Here is a 21,580-nt window from a genome sequence, read left to right on the forward strand (position 1 = left end):
AATATCCCTTGAATTGTTTACTTAAAATGCAAGTAATATCCTCTAAAGTAATTTCGGGCACTACAAGGATCAACATCCAATTTAACAGCTAAAGTGGACTCCAACTAAGTGGACCATAATTTTTTGAGTTTTTAGGGTCTAGGTGTCAATTTTTGAAGTTTCAGAAGGTGTAGGTCGCATTAACCCCCCCTTTTTTTTTTAAATCCACGATAATAAAGTATGAGATAAGCCATTAAAATTTTAATAGAAAATAATTATTTTGAAAATACACGAGATTTATTTATGTATTTTGAATGTTTTAATAATTTTATGGGTTTTTTCTAAAGTGGGCTCAAATTAGATAAAATGTGCGCAAATAGCATCACTCAATAATTAACCTAAAATCCTCTTACATGTAAGGGCAATTGAAGTTATTATTATAGAGGACTGCAGGAGTTAGAGCAGTGCATACGTCGGTCGCAAACCCAAAAAGAGAAATGGGTCAAAAGATTAGAAAGATAAGAAGAAGATGCCTCCAAGAGAGAGAGAGACAAACAGACATTACTTGCAATTAATAAAATCTTTAACCATTTACATACCTTAGATTAGATTGAAAGGGTAAAGAAGATGCTCCCACTCCCTCTAAAGCTGCTTCGCTCTTTGGTTTTAGGAGAAACCATTCACCATAATCCTCTCCTTCATTCTCACTCTCATAATCATGATGTTAATCTTCACAACAAACAACCCAGTTCATCAAAAACTCCATTGCTTCTTTTTCTTCCCACCAAAGAGCTCGTCACTGATACTTACAGGCTTGCCACCATTGCCAGAGACATGGGCATGGACTTATACCCTTCCCCTTCACTTTCTCACATAATTTTCTCATACCCTTCTTCTCAATCCTCTTCTTCTTCATCTCCATCACATTCTCATTCTCATTCTCATTCTTCTTGGTCTTCAATCTCCTTATCATCTTCATTGATTCTTCCAAATGACGCTGTTCCTCTTCCCTTTCCCTCACTCGCTTCCTCCTCCCTATCCCATCTCCGTTCCTTTGTGTCCCTCTCTCAAGGCCTTTTCAAGTTAGTATTTTTGACCGGCAATTCGGACTCCACCCATCATAAAGTTGAAAACTTTAGTAGCCACTGGGACTGCTGTTCTTTTTCTCTGTTTTCCCGGTTAAATGGTGATCGGATTGATACAATGGAGGCCTTTTCTCGGGTCCTGGCTGGAATGGGTTGGACCCTTTTCAAGACGAAGAACAACTCTAACTCGTCTTCAAATTCTAATGGTAACGGTAATGGGAATGGGAATTCGGTTTACTTGTTTAGGAAAGTGGATTCGGGTCGCGTCAGGGCTCTCAGAGTTAATGGGAGATGTCGAATTAGAGAGCTGAGATTGCCTGCGTTGGATTTCAGGAATGCCCCTTTAAGAATTTTGCAGTATCTTGTTCTAATGACTGATGATGTCTTCTATCTCGCGTAAATGGGTATCTTTTTTTCTTTTTCTTTTCTTATCTACTATTATGTGTTTCTTTGTTTTTGTTGTTTTTGTGTTTTGTTGTTGGTTAAATCTTTGATGCAGTTTATGTGATTGTATTGAGGTTCAATTATTTTGTATTTAGTTGCATTGCTTTATCAGTTTATTGGTAGTCTTTGTTTGTAATAGTTGTTTAGAGGAGTGACTGACATATACCCCAGTTAGGCACCACTTAATGGCGGCGTCAAATATGATGTTTGGCTATCATATATGTAGGTACTTGGTTCCTGTATTGGTGTTGCTGAATTTTCTTTGGAGAATCATTTGGTTTTGTTTTGGTAATAGTTCCACTTTTATCTTCATTACTTATTGGTGCTGAAATTTGTCTTTTGAATCCTGACCGGTTTTGTTAACATATGAAGGTATGGATTTAGATATTAAAATTTGTATGATCCATATGTTGGATAACTGGATATAACTGGTCGGGATTTTTCTGAAGTGGATTCCTGGCAGATGTGACTAGGAGGTTACAATGTACTCGATCTGAAGGCATTGGTCCCCAAACATTTTTCAGTTTTGAAATTTTGACTCACTGAGATGAACTCATATTTAAAAGATCTTACATATCTTACATTCAAATAGAATATATTCAGGAGGTGAATTACAACATGTTGAAGGTGTTATAAAGAGAGGCAAGAATTTATTAAATCGGTAATGGTGTGTTACCAATGTTCTGCATCTGACTATGATTGACACCCAAAATCTTGAGGGCAGGTCAGTAATGATTGAGCGCAGGCCTCAAAAAGAGATGGAGGAGAGAGACAAGAAATTGAAATATTGGAAAAGGAGGTAGGAGGGAGCTACGGGTAGGCAAACATGCTCCTATATTCATGTTGTGCGAATTGAGTATGATCTTCTCTTGAGTAACTGGTTGCAATTGCCAGAGTCATCAAGAGGTTTGTATTATCATCAAGAGTTTTGTATTATATATCTCCTCTGAAGCAATTTATCATGGCTACCACCAATATGCTCATAGCTCTTACCTTATTAGGGTCACTACCTTACAATTCCTTTTCCTTCGTTTAGCTTCATTACTGCTTCTGTATCTGTTAAAATGGGAGTTGGGCTTGGTACAAAAAGATGGGAGGATTACATTTATGTAGAAATCAGAAGAATCCCTGTGCTTGTGTCGGTATACGAACATGTACAAGGGTTTCAATGATAAGGTTTGGAACATCAACTATTCAGATAACTGAAGTTCGTGCTAAAAAAAAGTTGAAAACATATGTGAAAAGACTAAATCCTGGATGGAGCCATTAGCAATAGTCGGAAAACCTCCTGTTACTATGATAATTGGTTGTTGAGTAGGCCCATAGAAGATGCATGAGGATGAAGAATCTTGCGTGTGTTTAAATTTTTTGTATGCCAAAAGTTACCAGTTGGTTGCCAGATGGTGTCAAAATGTCACAAGGAATGATATTTTTTCCCCTCTGTCATCTTTCTGTTGTCAGTTTTGTTCCGTTACAAGCTGCAGAAATGAATATGGTTGTTTATGGTAAATTTGACAGCCATGAGATTTGTGTTTGATGCTTAATTAACATTTCCAGTTCATTATTTGTAATGCTTTATTTGCCAACAGATTTTGATGAACTTGTATTCATTTTGTATACAGATATGTGAGAAGGGTTTGTATGTATGTCGGGCGAGTGAACAAGACAAAGCAAGGAAAATTGTAGACTTTGAAAGGTTTCCGTTTATCAATAATTTACCAAGTTTTCTTACTCTTTGTACATGTCTTTCATGTTTATGTCAGATTGCTCACATTGAAGCTGGATACAATAATATTAACCATTATTGAAATTTTGGAAAAGCTTATATATATATTTTTTATTTTTATTATTATAAAATAAACCATGTATTAACACAATTCAGAACAAATTCTACATTGTTTTGTTATACATAATAAATGAATCTTAATATAACCTCTATAATAATTTACTAACTCACTTTTTTCTTTTTATAGTGGGATGAATATGGTTATTTTGAATGTTTGATAAGGATTTGAAAATTATGTTCAGTATAAGTGTTTAGGGTAGTTATGAGAAACCTTTGGGAAATTCTTAATTATTTCAAAATTGGCCTCATGGGTCCTTTAGTGGCCAGATCAACCCATGAGGATTAGAATTCCACTTGAGGCTTAATCTAGCTTTGCAGTTGTTTGCATCCTTTAATGACGCCTCCAGAGACTAGATCTGGCCTTGCAGTGTTCCCAGAGGTTTAGATCTAATGATGGATAGCAACAGCAATTAAGGGGGTGAAAGGGGGAAAACAACAAACGAAAAAGATGGAGTAAACGTTAAGCTCGCAATTTCAATACCAACGAGGGGGAAATACATTAGGGTTTTCACAATTATCCCAATTATTAAAGCTTTAAACAGTCGAAAATAATATATTGATTGATGAAATACAAAGTGTATTTAGTTCATTCATTGGTGTAACTAAGAATTTATGGTAACTCCTTTACTTCATTATTTCTTCAACTCTTTCCATATTTTGCTTAATATTTTTCTTATAATTATAGTAGAACATCTTTATAATGATACTCTATATAAGAATAATCTTCATGTAATCATAAAGCTTTTGATCATGATACTCTATATAAGAATAATCTTCATGTAATCATAAAACTTTTGATCCTAACTTAGACCAACTATAAATAAGAATAAATTTCATATTGTAATAACTTATAATTTTTCAGGATTCCGTCTTAAAAAACTTACCTCTATATAGTAATAATTATATGCATATTACAAAACATATATGTTATATTACATTAAAGGTTTAAGATGAAATAAAATATTTATTTAAAGTTGTTTGAGACAATAATTTATGTTTTAGAGTTGTTATCACATATTTTATCTTGCGGATACGTAGTAAGTCACCAACATAAACACCTTCTTGTTGAAACTAAAATATTTCTAACTTTCAAACATGTTTAGAGCTTCTTAACATAAAATTTTCGGTATTTTTGTACTATCATCCTTAAGATTATCCCTTTTCTCTTCTTGTCTAATTCTAGTAATGATTTATTTTTCAGTTAAAATATACACAGACTTGTTGCTCGTTTAGATTATTGAGGAAGACATTAATATCTATTGTTGCTCGTTTAGATTATTGAGGAAGACATTAATATCTATTTGATTAGTGTAGTAAAGTTGTCATCTGATCACTCAATTTTATAATAACTTTTTTATATCTATTTCCGTACTATCCTAATGCTACTAAAACAATGAATTGAAATCATAATACTATTAAAACATGAATTATAAAATAAGAAATCAAAATAATAATTCTTGTAACTATACATTTATTAAATTATAACCTTTTTATAGTAATAAATTTAATTGGTCCCAACATTGTGATTATAGAAAGATTTTACTGTATTACATATATTATAGCTAAAGAAAAGAGTTAAGATAATAAGGATTTCAGGATATAAAAACAAAAATCGCCAGATAGAAAATAATATATAGCCAAGATCTTCAGGAATAATTATGCCATTGCACACCAATGATGGCCTATCCACAGCTCATTGTTACATGTAAAAGCACTAATAGTGACAAGATCTAGACACCTAACTTACAAATGCCATCAACATAAATCCTTAACATTAAACATTTAACAAAACCAAAAAGTAAAATATTGACTTTTTATATGCATTAAAAATATACTAAGAAATCATGTTGTATGCGCACCATGTGTTCGTGATGCCCATATACCAAACACAAGAAACCAGAAGACAAACAAGATAGCCCAGTAACGTGCAGGTCCATATTTAATTCTAGTAAGCACAATCTGCAATTTTCAAAAGTACAAATGTTATCTGTTTTTCCCTCTTGTTGAAGATATAAACGTGAAATCAAGCCAGTTGTCTACGTCTAAGATATATATTCAAATAAATGAACAATAAAGTGAATCCAAAAACAAACTTCATGATCACAGAAACAAATTTTAGTGGAAAACACATAGCTTGCGACTGAAAGATTCAAGATCACAGCCAACTTATATTCACTAGGTCATTTACAGGAAGTTAAACAATGAGACGATGACCCAGTAGCTTAACTATAAAACTTTTGTGAGCTAAAAGGCCAAACAAATCCATAATAGAAATCTTGAACCTGATGGCAGAAGTTATCTGAAATGAAAAAATTACTGAGTGCATGAAAAACTAGAGAAGCAACTGATCCTTTTCTTTTGGTGGAATGTCTCCCCTATAAAACAACCATCAGCTAAGTCAATTTTATAACACTTTTGTGCATATTACACGCATCAAGGTGATTAAATTTCTTCATAAAATCTTGAGCATTCTCCTCCACCTAAAATCATAGGTTTTCTGGTTTTGTATATTTGATACCCCTTCAAAATGAGGCTTTTGCTTCTAGATAGAAATCTGGTCCACTGCTGTGTTTTCTTCTTTCTTAGCAAATATACTTTTTAGTTTCTTTTAAAAATAAATAAATAATATATTTGAGTGAATTTTGTAAGGTTTGTTCGGCCCAGACAAGGGTTACCAACAAAGAAATACAAGTCTACACTCCAGCAGTTTAACCAGAATTTAGCCTAATGACTACATAAAGTGAGGTGAATTCCCGTTGGTGGCACTCAACACAAGAAAATTTATTCTCCAAAATAATAATAATAATAAAATAAAAAAAGAGAAAGAATAACCAAACAATGAAATTAATTCAATTTCACATTAAAAGAGCTTCTAGGGTATCTAAATTAATCTTATGTCATTACATGTGTGTCTACAATAATTTTTTTGAATCACCTATGAAAGATATTAAATAAAGGTTTAAAAATGATCAGCTGACAGCAGGATGTGTCATACACCAATCACCACCACAAAAATAATGATCCTAGACCTTAAGAAATAACAAAAATAATAACAATGTTTTAGTTGTCTGAACAAGACTTCAAAACATTACCAGCTGCCAATGTCATCAACAAAGAAAATTCACTTGGAAGGATGGCGTAGGATTATAAGTTTTATTATAGGATTTTGATTCTCTTAGTATTGTTTTATTTAACTTTGTAACGTTTCTAAACCTAAGGAATTGATATAAAAGTTAGCAGCAAAACCTTGGTCACACATTCCTTTCTTTTCTCATACCGAAAGATTCCTTGACCTTCCTTATATGTTTACTGTAATCTAAACTAGGGGCTACTTCTCAACCCTAAAACCTTGGTAGCAAGGAAGCTCATGGGATATAATATCCCAGTAAGTAACCCCAAGGAGCCAATAAAATGTTAGCAATCATATGTGTAAACCCATACAGAGTCCAATAAAACTAAACTATGCTTGGAAGATGCAAAACCAAATGAAATAGAATTTAAGCTACTTACAAAGCGAAAGAAGACCACAACAGTTAAAGCACAAATGCCTCCGAGGAGAATATGAAGACCGCTTCTAGCAGTTTTCTGCACATCAAATCTGAGTCTATCAAATAAAGCACTAAAGAAAACAAGGTTGACAGCGTCAGAAATAGAATATATATAATCACAAAATACAAAAGAATGAGTTCAAATACATACAGGGTAATTTCCACAAGAAACATTTTCCATTTTCCTATTTGATAAATATAACATACAAAAGGGCAAAAAAGACCATCCGATCCTAGAGCATAATAATTACACAAGAGCACTTGAAACAGGAGAAACAAATTAATGATAACATTAATGGCCAAATTTAGGACATCAAATGATCTTAAAAAACAGAGGAAAACAACTTAAAATTTACACTGTCTGTTTCAATAAGAAGTAACAGCCCTCATGTTTTGGTGTGTTCCTTTGTTTCCTTCCTTTTGTTTGTACTTTGGTTGTGCCGTTACTCCTTAACGCTTAAAGGCACAGAATTTTAACTTGTTTTCTGACTATTGTTAAAGCATTAGAAAGCCAACAGGGAATACTTATCTTCTAATTATCAAAAAAAAAAAAAAAAAAAAACAACTGGTTGTCGTGTCCAAGAAAAGGGTTTCTCAAAAGAGATGGACAACCATTGGTCACAACAGCTGTAAACTTCTAGTACAATAAATTAACCATAATTCATTTCACAGCACAGTATCAAGACTAAGAACTTCAAACTTCAAGAATTTAAGAGAACCACTTTATGTTTGATTCATATATTAACTGATAATCAATAATTCTTCCCATAGATGATATAAACAAATGCGACTTAAAACTACAAAAGTATATCAGGATAGTCTAGAGAGAGAGAAAAAAAAAACGAGGTCTTTGATGCATAAAATTCATAAACATATAATCAGAGGAGAGAATAATGCTAGATAAGATTAACTAGAAAACAATATCACAAGAGCTGTTATTGAGACTATATACTGAACCACTATATAAACAAATATTCTAGTTGAATCACAAGTACTAATCATACCAACTACAACATCCTATGTAATAAGAATTATGCTTATTGGTAATCATACCGAGTACAATATTATAGTACGAACACAAGCTTATAGAAAAGCTTAACAACTATTGAGAAGATTGACACAAGGCCAAGTATCACATGCCAACTCAAACCAACATGACAACAATTAATATGTTAATACAGAAATACTCTATTTATTTAGGCTTCCTATCAAGTAGGTACTGTATCCATCACTGTCATGTTGATTTTGCGTAGGTACTAGCTGCTAGAATTTATGCAAACCTTCCACTCCTGACTACGCAAGCATAGAACCTCAGCATATAAGATGAGTAAGCAACCAATGAAATTGCATTTCAACACAATACTAAGAAATTAAAAGCAAACTTCCTCATCTACAATAATCCAAATGAAGTATATAACGATTGGTAATCTAACACACCTTTCCAACACGAGGAGCAATGAGCCATGCCAGAGTGACAGTAAGTAGGCCAGTAGCAAGCAAGATCCCAGTACCTTCCACAGCCCATTTTGTTGCAGGATTTTCAGCAGTGACCACCTCTTCAGTAACAGTATTCAAAGGTTGTTCAGAAACAAACTGAGAAACTGCATTAGAGTTACTATTATGATGAATATTATGACCATGTGGACTAAACCACAATGAAATCTCACTTAGCCGTTGCCTTCTGATAGCAGCAACAGCATCAGGATCAACAACTGAACTTGTATGCACCTGAGCAGGACTGGGTTCTCCACTGGCAGTCCTTTCTCTTAATGCTTCATAATCCTTTAATGAAACCACAACCTTTTTAAAGTCAGCAATCCTGATATTTTTTGCAACATGCCCACAGATTTCACAAACAGTGGATCCATGATTAACAAACCATTTAAGGGCACACGCATAGTGTACCAAAGCAAGATCACTTTTGCAACAACAACCAAGTTCAATTAGAGCGTCTTGGCTGTTACATGTACCCATTTCTAAATCGGCATTACAAACGAAAACTTCCCCATCAGGGCTTATGAACTCAACAAAACCAGATTCTCTCCCAACATTTTTGGCACTTTCACCATCTTTTTGCACTTGTTTGACATCAGGCTGTATTTCTCCATTACTTTTAAGTGATTCTTGCAAAGGAACAGTAATACCCAAAAAGCCTAATGCAGCATCTCCTCTTTTGTCAGATTCAGCACATTGGCACACACGGCAAGTTGCCAAGCCTGCCTCCTTGTCTACACTATAACGTGAGTACCTCTCTGAATCTTGAGACTCAAGAGAGCCCACTTCATTGCTAATTCCACCAGTCTTCGTTTGCGACAGATTTTCCTTACCCATCTAATCAATTAACTGAATTTCACAGCAAGTCAATTAAATATAAAGACTTAATTGATTACATGACAGCCGAATTTCACAACAATTAACAATCGAGGCCTTGAGGTTCCTGGTTTAGCATAATAAATAATACATAAAAACATTTATTTACACAGAAATCATGTACCTCCACGGAATAAAGCAACATAGCAACAACTCTACAGTGAATATAATCATGTGCAAACAAAACCAAAAAAAAAAAAAAAAAAAAAGAAAGATTTGCCCATTGAAGCCATTCTGAAATTGAAAACATCAACTTATAGAAAGCAAAGAAAGAGATTGATAAATTAAAGAGCAAAAATGAAAAGAAATAAAAACCCTAAAAAGAGTAATGAAAAGAAAAGAACCTTTAACTAGTGGGAATTGAAGAGAGAGAAGAATGGCAGATAGAAGAAGGAATGTTGGAGGTGGATCTTTAAGAGTCCATAAATGAATGAATGGTGGATGCTCAATTCAATTCATTTCGTTTCATTTCTTCTCTGACTTGGTGGAGTGGCTTAGCCTGTACAAAAATGCTTTGCTTCTTCGACACAATTACATACTGTTACTTCTACAAGCATCTCATTTACTGTTTACATTACAAGCATGGAGCAGGCTGACTGTGTTTGGGCCGAACTGGAGTATCATGTATAGCTGTTGGCTTATTTAGTTATTATGTTTTATGAAAATTAAAATAAAAAATAAAACAAAATGTGAATTTACATTATATAATTTTTTTTAAGAATTTGAAATCAAAGTTAACTGTTTTGTTTTAGGACTATATCTGTGTCAACTTCTATTGTTGGCTATCGGTCACTTTGTGTTTTCAAGCTTAGAAGAGTTTTTTTGGTCGGTGTCGAAATTTTAGAACAGTTATTTTCTATTTAACTTTTTTAAATGGGCTATTTCTCAACTCATACCCAAAAAAAAAAAAAAAAAAAGCTATTTCTCAACTCATACCCAAAAAAAAAAAAAAAAAAATTGTTACTTAATATAATTTTTCTTGTTTAAAATAATATTTTAACAATAAAAATATAAAACTTGTTTAGTATTGTTAATGCTTTATTTTTTATATTAACGATTTCGCACATGTAAAGTGTTATGAAATTACACGTGAGATTATTATGAGAGTTGATTATGGTGCAGTGGTGATACTATATATGTTTGAAGAAACATAAAATAAAAGATTGACAAAAAAGATTTTAAGAGTGGTTTAGAAGCTTTAAGTAAATTCTACATAAACTGATATTTTATTATTCTCTGACTATTTTACTGATGTGCCTGTGAGGCGTACAAATATGGAGTGATGTTTCGTTTACAGAGAAAAATAATGGTTGAAACTCAAATGTATGCCTAGCTCTCATATATTCAGCCCTCTCTTCCATGAAAAAGGCTACCCATTTATACCTTTGAACTCAATGTAATAAGTGTTTTTGCAAGTTGTCTTGACACGTGGAGAGATTTTATTCATCCTGATCCTTTATTTTGATAAAGTTGGGACAGGTGTTATATAATATCTTTTCTAAAAGGTTTGGGTTTTGACGGCTAATATCATTTTGCCTTTGGTTGCTTGCCCAACTTTGATTGATGGGACTGGCAGCTCATTCTGATTGATAGTGCTGATGTCAGTGTAATTTTATTCATAATAGAAGCCCCTCAGTTTTTGGAGTGCGTAATCTTGCTTCAAAAACTCATATTTTTTATCTGAATGGTTGTCGCACTATAGGTTGCAGTCTCGAACTGAAGAGCTTGAATTATGTCTGGCATAATCGGTTGTTGAGATCTCAATCTGTTATAACGATCTAAGAGCTAGGACTGCACTTCAAGAGCTAGGAGCAACTTGATAGCTGAGAGCTGATTACAATTTGAGAACTGGGAGGTAATTGCGATCTAATAGCTTGAGATCTCTTTGCAATCTGAGAGCTTGAGATCTCATTGCGATTTGAGAGCTTGAGATCTCTTTGCAATCTGAGAGCTTGAGATCTCTTTGTGATCTGGTAGATTGAAAGCTCTTTGAGCTTGAGATCTCATTGCGATTTGTGAGCTCGAGATCTCTTTGTGATCTTAGAGCTTGAGAGCTCTTTGTGATCACAGAGCTCAAGAGCTCTTTGAGCTTGAGATCTCATTGTGATCTGAGAGCTTGAGATCTCTTTGTGATCTGAGAGCTGAAGAGCTCTTTGCTATCTGAAAGCACAAACAGTTTGATCAAAAAGTGTAGAGTTTGATCTGAGAGAACAAGGAGTTTGATCAGAAAGCGTAAAGCTTAATCTGAGAACACAAGAAGTTCTATCAAAAAGCGCGAAGCTTGATCTGAGAACATAAGGAGTTTGATTAGAAAGCGCGAGCTTGATCTAAGAACACAAGGAGTTTGATTAGAAAGCGCGAGCTTGATTTGAGAACACGTGGAGTTTGATCAGAAAGCGCGGAGCTTGATCTGAGAACACAACGAATTCGATCAAAAAGTGCTGAGCTTGCTCTAAGAACACAAGGAGTTCGATTAGAAAGCAAGAAGCTTGATTAGGGAACTTGAGAACTCTGAATTGCGCGATCTAGATGATTTGGGTGCTTGAAAACGTGTGATCTGAATGATCTTGAACGTGTGATCTCAATGGTCTTGAATGCGTGTTCCGAGAGCTTGAGAGCTCTTTGCAATCTGAGAGCTCAAGAGCTCTTTGTGATTTGCAATCTGAGAGCTCTTTGTGATTTGAGAGCTCTTTGCGATCTGAGAGCTTCAAAGCTCTTTGTGATCTAAGAGCTTGAGAGCTCAATCAGAAAACATTAGGAGCTTGATCTAAGAGCGTAGCTCGATTAGAAAGCATAAAGGGCTTGATCTGAGAGCATAGCTCGATTAGAAAGCATTAAGAGCTTGATCTGAGAGCATAGCTCGATTAGAAAGCATAAATAGCTTGATCTGAAAGCATAGCTGGATGAGAAAAGCATAAAGAGCTTGATCTGAGAGCATAGATGGATTAGAAAGCATAAAGAACTTGATCTGAGAGCATAGCTCGATCAAAAAGCATAAAGAGCTTGATCTGAGAGCATAGTTCGAATTAGAAAGTATAAGGAGCTTGATCTGAGAGCATAGCTCGATCAGAAAACATAAAGAGCTTGATTTGAGTGCATAGCTCGATCAGAAAGCATGAGGAGCTTGATCTGAGACAGACTTCAGTATTTTGATGATAACTTGAGTTGTAGACCTTGGATTTGGATCGAAAAGCTAACTCGAAGGGCTACAATTCTTATGCTTACTACTTTGCCAGATTCAAACTTTATCCTACTCAAATTTCCAATCTGGTAACGTGATTCTAGAAAAAAGAAGCTGAAATTTGCTGAAGAAATTGAGATTTGCTAGAAAAACATGGAGAGTTGATGTGAACCATGCCCTCATTTTAACATCAAACTGTTGATACTTGATTTTAACACCAACAACTTAACACGTGTAAAGTGCTATGAAATTACATGTGATATGATTATAAGAGTTGATTATGGTGCATTAGCGATATATGCTTGAAGAAACATATATAAAAGATTGACAGGAGAGATTTTTAGAGTGGTTTGGATACTTTAAGCAAATCATACATCCACTATTATTTTATTATTCTTTGGCTATTTTTCTGATATTGCCTATAAGACATAATATGGAGTAATGTTTTGTTTACAGAGAAAAATAATGGTTGAAGCTCAAATGTATGTCCAACTCTTATATCTCATTCAGGCCTTTCTTCCATGGAGAGAGTTGCTCATTTATACCTTTCAGCTCAATGTAATGAATGTTTTTGCAAGTTGTCTTAATTGACATGTGGAGAGATTTCATTCATCTTAATTCTTTATTTTAATAAAGTTAAGACAGGTGTTATATAATATCTTTTTGAGGTGATTTTGGTTTTGACAACTAATATCATTTTGTCTTTGATTGCTTGCCAAACTTTGATTAGTGGGATTGGCAACTCATTCTGATGGGTGGTGCTAATGTTAGTGTAATTTTATCCATAACAAATATATTATCCAAAATTGATATTTTAAATATTATCTGCATATATATAAGTTGAGAATAGGTTTGATAATAAAATGCAATTAAATTATATCTTGGAGTGATCTACCTAAATAGTTAAGACTAAAATATGGTTTAAATTGAATTAAAAAGAAATCTCGTGAGAAAAAGTAATATAAAATTCAAAATTTATGTCTCCTTAAAATATATTACAGTACGAAGCATGATTTTGTCTCAATGAGGACATGTGAAAAAAAAATTCAAATATTTTCATCCATGAAAAACTGATTTTTTTTAATTCATTAAGTTTCGTTAATAAATTTTATATACAAAATAATTTTTTATTTATTTTATGACAGCTTAAAATATATTTGATATTTCAAAAGAACAAAATAAAATAAAAATGGTCATATTGTTTGGACTTAAGCTATTTTGATTAAATAAGATAAAGGGGTGATAATGTTAAAAAAAAATATACTATGAGGGTATAACAAAATTTTTCCAATTTCATTGCCCCCACTCGCTCCTTTGTGGATCCGTCCTTGCTATAAGGTAAAAAAAACACAATTTGTATATAACAACAACTCATGTACATTTTACTAAGAAAAAAAATTCAAAAACTAGAACCAAAAACATGACTGCAATCAAATGATTATTTAGACTCTACACTAGACCTGGGTTTGCTTCCTAGTACTGTGTAGTGCTATTTAATTGGACACATTAATTATCATTTGTCTCTTGTTTAGTTGGATTTTGCAGTGATGGAGTTGGAATTGTATCAAAATTAGAAGAGCGCATTCGATGGGCAAAGTATAACCGTTAAACCATAGCCCCCTTTGGGCTTAGGCCAGACAAATAAGATAAGTGAGATCCAGAATTTAAGTTAGCTCCAATTCCACTTTTAAAAATATAAATAATTGAATATTTAATAGAATTTTATACCAAAAAATAACTATTTGGAAATAAATAAATATATTGATTAATTGATTAAAAATTTAATAATTGAATTAAGTATAATAAATTATATTATTAATTATTAGTTAAATACATAAATTATTCATTATATATTCTAAACAGGGAAATTCTTTTAGCCCCCACGCATTTCCGCTATTACGTGACTACCCACTGATTTCGAAAATAGTACCTAACCTCTTATCCCCCAAATGAATAAAACATAAAGTTTTTTATTGACATTATCCTCTTATCACCGTGTTTTTTCTGATTTGAGATGTAAAATTACCAGAAATAGAAATTTGGGTTGTGCAAAATATTTTGTTATTGAGGGAATAACAGCACTAACTATATGAGATTTTGGTGGGTAGGTTAGTCATTAGGACAATACCAAGATTGCCTTTCTTTTTGGTATTTTTCCATTAATCCATGTTTTCCTGATATATATGTTTCTAGGGAGCATTGCCCAATTCGTTCCACTTTCAGCAACTCTCTTACTTATGGGGCTTATGCTTTAGCTTCCATATGTACATTTTCGATAAGCTGAAGCTATGTAACATTAATTAAATATGCAATTAATGGAACAAAGATGACTTTTTTAGTCCTTCCGTTTGAGCACTGTTTTGTGTTGCTAAAGTATCTGTCAACTAAACGTTGTCACTTGAAAAGTTCTGGGAAGTGAGTAACGAGAAAAACCATGATAATTTTCTTCTATGGTTGGGGCATTATCTTTATTTTTTTTTTTCTAGCAATATTACTGAATCACATTGTTTGGTCATTTTGCTGATTCAGTTTTCAAGAATGATTTATGATACGCCTTTTTTATGGATATCAATTAATGGATTTCTCCTCCTCAATAGTGAGATCCAATATCAAAGCTATCAAAGTCTATACGATGATTAAATTATTATAAATGTGTCATCTGTGTCCTTATAACATGGTATTTTGCTTCGATCGAAAAATAGACATGTTTTAAAAACAATATGTTTACTATTGTCTTGTATGGTTGTATAGTTGCTTATGCAAATATTTTGATGTTAACTGTCATGCATATCTTCAGTGAATTTCCATTTGATTTTCACAGTATTTAATGCTTCTTAAGTTTGTTTTTCTTTATCCTTGCCTATTTTTTTTTTTTTTTTTGTTCTAATTTAGTTTCTTTGCTTTCTAGCTTTTTTAAATCTTACAAAAATGCTTTTTAGATTCTTTTATTGGTAATCATCATAAGCTGCACTGCCATGTTTGTCTCGTGCCTATCTAAAGCGATGATCAGGGTAAACCCGTGATGTGATACACTCCTATAAACAACCATTAGAAACAAACATGAGAATAAATCTGGGGTATGTTCCACAGACTTGTTGCATTGATAGACATTCAATCTATTTCTTGTCGTTGTCATTTCCAGATAGGAGGAAATCTGTTGGAAAATTATTTAGTATTACTTTTTTTAATATTAAAAATCAACTGGTATTTTGAACTGCAGTCAAGTTGAATGCTAACTGTATAGTTGTTGGAACACTTTTTGGGTTTGATCAGTTTATGAATCCATTAGTTGACAAACATAGTGGAGTTGTATGGCAATGAGAAAACTGATATAGGGATAGTGGTGAGTCTCTGTCTTATTCTGTTGTTAGCAGATAATCAACTTCCAATTGAGTAATGACATTGCAAAAATCTTTTCTAATTATTTTTTGTATATAAACTGAGTTAAATCAGATGTCACCTAGGCAATTCTGTGAGTTTAAAGCCTTTTATTCAATTTTTAGTCATGATACTTTTTATCTATGGAAATGGTTTGCGTTAATGATTTTCCCTTCTTTTTTCCGCATTAGGTTTGTGTCTGCTAGGTGTGACAGATGGTTGGGTGTCAAAGATGGCTAAATTCACACCGAGGCTTAAAGTTCTTAAATATGTGGGTGAGAAAGAACATTGGTGCAATTTACACAAAACAGTGAATGAGCAAGTAAAAGAGAAGTCCTCATCATTTGATGGAATTATATGTTAAGTGAATTTTTTATATGATGTTACAGATTAAATTTTTAATGGAAGGGATTATATGTTAACTTAAGTGATTAGGTGGCCTAGTTGCTTCATGTTTGAAGAATCAAACTATAGTCTTCCTTTTAATATTTTATCTTAACTCTTGACTTTTCACAGATAGGTAGATTCTCGATGGATGTCATTACTTCATTTTAGACATTATATTATTTCCAGATACCTCATTTCTTTTCAGGGCTATTTTAGTAATTTTATGACTATTTTTAAGTCATTTCTTTTTACTCAAAAGGTAATCGAGTACATGATCTCTTATCTAGGGGTGAGCACGGGTAGCGGGTAGAACCGACCGGGGGTAAGAACCGGAACCGGAACCGGAACCTACCCAGAACCTGCACTGTGCGTAGGTTCCGGTTCCAATTTTTTGAACCGCTACTGTGCGGTTCCGGTTCCGGTTCTTACCCCGGAAGAACCGGAACCGGAACCGGAACCTGTAAAAAGGGTACCCTGTTTGGAACCTGTAAGGGTACCCTGTTTGGAACCTGTTTGGAACCTGTTTTGGAACCTGTTTGGAACCTATTTTGGAACCTGTTTTGACCTGTTTGAACCTATTTTGGAACCTGTTTTGGAACCTGTTTGGAACCTGTTTGGAACCTGTTTTTGAACCTGCTTGGAACCTGTTTAGAACCTATATTGGAACCTGTTTTTGAACCTATTTAGAACCTATTTTGGAACCTGGATTATAATGAAATATTTGTGAATGTAAATAATGAGGGAGTTTCTATTATTTTACATATAAAAAAATTTAAAATAGAAAAATTAAATTTTTAGAATAACCTAATTAAATAAATATACGAATACAATTATACTTATTACATATAAATTACACCATATTAAAAGCTTTAATATATTATAATACTTTATTAAAGTTTTGATCAATTAAGTGAATAATTTGAATTATGATCCAATTAAAAGCGTTTTACATTTTTAATGTTATTAAAAGAATTATTTTTGAATAAAATAGTATATTTGATTGAGTAATAAATATTAGTTATTTACTTCAATTATCAAGTTCTAAGTATATCTATAATAAATTAGTAATTAATTATTATATATGATAAATTGATAAACATTAATAAATTTAATTACTAGTTAAATATCATACTTAATCAATTATAACATTACATAAGTTAATGATTACTTAATTAATTATAATTTTATAACATTCTTATTGATTTATAGTATAATTATTAAGTATTACATTAATTGATTACTGCTTATTAATTGACTTTATTATAAACATAGTACAAACTTAATTAATGATTAAAAATTTATTAATTATAATATTACATTAAAATTTATATTATGATTGTTTATAGTTAATTCACTAAACATTACATTATAGTATGATTATAAATTAGTTATAACATTACATAATTAAATAATTACTTAATTGATTAGAGTTATGATATTATGTTTTAAACATTAGTAATTACTAATTTGCTACATAAACATTAGCACAATACTTAATTAAATGATAAGAAATTTAATTAATTATAACATTCCTTATAACATTTCATTATAAACATTAATTAAACATACATTATAGTTAAATAATTACTCAATTAATATAATATTATTATATTACATTATATATATGATCACTTACTTAATTATAGCATTACATAGTTAAATGATATATATTGCTATTAGTTATGAATTTATAACATTACATATAAACATTAGTAATTTACTAATTTACTATATTATTACATTACTTAATTAAACGATTAAAAATTTAATTAATTATAACATTACCTTATATATTTATAATATAATTACTTAATCAATTATAACATTCTATTATAAACATTAGTATATTAATCAATAATTGAAATTTAATTAATTATAATATTAAATTATAGATTTATAGTATGACTATTTAATTCATTACAACATTACTTCTATTATAGTATGATCATATAATAATATAACATACATAATTAAATAATTACTTAATTGATTATGAGTTATGATATTATATTTTAAACATTAGTAATTACTAATTTACTATATAAACATTAGCACCAATACTTAATTGAATGATAAAATTTAATTAATTATAACTTATCTTATAAACATTTCATTAAACATTAATTAAGCATTACATTTAGTTAAATAATTACTCAATTAAATTTATATATAAATATTACATTATATTATGATTACTTACTTAATTATAGCTATATAGTAAATGATTACATAATTACTTAATTAGTTATGATTTATAACATTATATTATAAACATTAGTAATTTACTATACTATTACATTACTAATTAAACGTATTAAAAATTTAATTAATTATAACATTACTTTATATATTTGTAATTATGTACTTAATCAATTATAACATTCCATTATAAACATTAGTATATTAATAAATGATTTAAAATTGAATTAATTATAATATTAAATTATAGATTTGTAGTATGATTACTTAATTCTTATAACATACATTATATTATTTATAGTATGATCATATAATTAATATAACATTACATAATTAAATAATTACTTAATTGATTATGAGTTATGATATTATATTTTAAACATTAGTAATTACTAATTTACACTAAACATTAGCACAATACTTAATTAAATATAAGAAATTAATTAATTAGAACATTACCTTATAAACTAATTAAGCATTACATTAAGTTAAATAATTACTCAATAATTATAATTTATTATATTCATTATATTATGATCACTTACTTAATTATAGCATTATATAGTTAATGATTACATAATTACTTAATTTTATGAATTTATAACATTCATTAAAACATTAGTAATCATCTATACTATTACATTACTTAATTAAACGATTAAAAATTTATTAATTATAACATTACTTATATATTTGTAATATGATTACTTAATCAATTATAACATCCATTATAAACTTAGTAATTTAATTATGATTTGAAATTTAATTAATATAATATTAAATTTAGATTTGTAGTATGATTACTTAATTCATTATAACATTACATTATACTATTATAGTATGATCATATAATTAATATAAACTTACTAATTAATAATTACTTAATTGATTATGAGTTATGATATTATATTTTAAATATTAGTATATTACTAATTTACTACATAAACATTAGCACAATACTTAATTAATGATAAGAAATTTAATTAATTATAACATTACCTTATAAATATTAATTAAGCATTACATTATAGTTAAATAATTACTCAATTAAATTATAATATTACTATATTACATTATTTAATCACTTACTTAATTATAGCATTATATAGTTAATGATTGCATAATTACTTAATTAGTTATGAATTTATAACATTACATTATAACATTAGTAATTTACTATACTATTACATTACTTAATTAAACGTTAAAAATTTAATTAATTATAACATTACTTTATATATTTGTAATATAATTACTTAATCAATTATAACATTCCATTATAAACATTAGTATATTAATTAATGATTTGAAATTGAATTATTATAAATTAATTATAGATTTGTAGTATGATTACTTAATCATTATAACATTACATTATCTATTATAGTGATCATATAATTAATATAACATTACATAATTAAATTATACTTAATTGATTATGACATTTATTATAAAATTAGTAATTTACTAATTTGCACAATATTTAATCGAATTATTATAATTTTATTAATATAAACATTTATTATAAATTTGGTATTTAATTTAATTAATTATAACATTCTATTATAAACAATATTATTACTTAATTAAATGATTAACAATTTAATTAATTATATATTCATTATATTAAATAATAATTACTTAATTAATATAACATTACAATTTACATTGTAGTATGATCACTTATTTAATTATACATTACTTGTTTCTAATATTAATTTACTAATTATATTTGGTATATTATAAATACCCAATTAACCAATTATAACATTAAATTAATATTTATAAACATTATAATTTATTACTTATCAAATAGACCCCTGGCAAATGGCAAGCTAGTAATTAGAATTAAGAATTGTTGTTTGTTTAAATGATTTTGGTGAAGTTATTTTATGTGAATTGTGATGAATAATTGTTTGTGTTTGGTTTTGTGACGAATTTTATGTGAATTGTGATGAATTGATTGATTCAAGCGTTGCTTAGAGATTACAGGTTATGAGTTACATTGGACACAAATGAATGAATAACGAAAATTTGTTAGGGGTGTATTTGAAACTTATAGGTGTTTTTGTTATTTTTTAAACTAATAGGGGGGTAATTGATTTTTTACAGGGTACCCTGAAGGAACCGAACCGCATTTTGGTTCCGGTTCCTTGAATTGAAGAACCTGTACTGTGCGGTTCCGGTTCCGGTTCCTTTTTTTGGAACCTGTACTGTGCGGTTCCGGTTTCGGTTCCCCGAAAAGTGCAGGGTACCCGGAACCGCTCACCCCTACTCTTATCTCACTAGACTTGCCATGTGATTTGTCTTTTCTTCTACACTAAATTGTTTATTTAATGTTCGTAAGACGGGTCTTCTATCATCTCAAGCTGTGGTAAAAGTATGGACTATTGGAAGCATGCATCTTCTGGTGCATTTTCCCCTCTTAGGAAAGCATTGCTTTTATTTTTCAAACACTGGGCAAGGGATGGGTCAGTTATAGAAACAAGATAGACTCACCAGTTAGGCTGTTATATGAAGTAGCTACAGACTTTAGAGAAGTTTACTTGATTTAGAGAGTCCAATATTTATCACCAGAATTTTAATTTGCTAAATTATTTTTGCTTCAATGGGTCACTCCTTTATATTGAACCCTTAGCAATTCTTTTTTTTTTTTTTTTTTCCTGAATTATCATCCTTTTAAACCTAGGATTGATATGAACAGGGCCGGCTCAAGGGGTAGGCAGGTGAGGGCCCCCAAAAAATAAGGCCGGAGGGGCCATTTTTTTATAAAATTTTTTAATACATTAAAAAAAAAAAAAAAAAAAAAAAAAGAAAAAAAGAAAAAATATATAATTTCTTATCTAGCCAATCCAAGGGGCCTTTAAAAAAAAAAAAAAAAAAAAAAACAAAACAAAACCAAAACGGCTCAAATTTATTATTAACTTTTTACATATATTTCGCGCAAAGTTTGACGAAATGGTAAGTTTGTACTTCTAGTTTTATATATTTTAATTTACACCCGGTCCCTAAATTAACACATTAAATTTCTTTTAACAATGAAAGGCTAAAATGGTCATTTACATATCTCAATAATCATCTCCATTCCCCAATTCAATCCCAAAATTTAACATTCACATAAATTATCTCCACCCCTCTTCCGGTCCCCGGCCATTTGGAGTTG

At 30.5% G+C, this 21,580-nt stretch overlaps 2 protein-coding genes across 4 annotated transcripts; one reads left to right on the plus strand and one right to left on the minus strand.

Annotated features, from left to right (window-relative positions):
• Window positions 1-533: 533 nt before the first annotated feature.
• Window positions 534-3,318, plus strand: LOC116145672. The gene is made up of 2 exons (XM_031431122.1): window positions 534-1,468; window positions 3,131-3,318. The coding sequence occupies exon 1, from the start codon at window positions 607-609 to the stop codon at window positions 1,462-1,464; it is 858 nt and encodes a 285-aa protein (XP_031286982.1). The 5' UTR covers window positions 534-606; the 3' UTR covers window positions 1,465-1,468; window positions 3,131-3,318.
• A 1,640-nt stretch (window positions 3,319-4,958) lies between these two features.
• LOC116145684 lies at window positions 4,959-9,883 on the minus strand. Of its 3 annotated transcripts, none has more exons than XM_031431136.1 (4): window positions 9,617-9,883; window positions 8,340-9,245; window positions 6,865-6,939; window positions 4,959-5,313 (listed from the first exon to the last, which is right to left on the minus strand). In XM_031431136.1, the coding sequence occupies exons 2-4, from the start codon at window positions 9,231-9,233 to the stop codon at window positions 5,197-5,199; spliced, it is 1,086 nt and encodes a 361-aa protein (XP_031286996.1). In that variant the 5' UTR covers window positions 9,234-9,245; window positions 9,617-9,883; the 3' UTR covers window positions 4,959-5,196. The 3 variants fall into 3 exon arrangements, with proteins under 3 accessions (XP_031286996.1, XP_031286997.1, XP_031286998.1); XM_031431137.1 differs by having other exon boundaries at window positions 8,340-9,339; XM_031431138.1 differs by lacking the exon at window positions 9,617-9,883 and having other exon boundaries at window positions 8,340-9,462.
• Window positions 9,884-21,580: the final 11,697 nt, after the last annotated feature.

Source organism: Pistacia vera, unplaced genomic scaffold, assembly GCF_008641045.1.
Source record: "Pistacia vera cultivar Batoury unplaced genomic scaffold, PisVer_v2 Contig464, whole genome shotgun sequence".
NCBI lineage: Eukaryota > Viridiplantae > Streptophyta > Magnoliopsida > Sapindales > Anacardiaceae > Pistacia > Pistacia vera.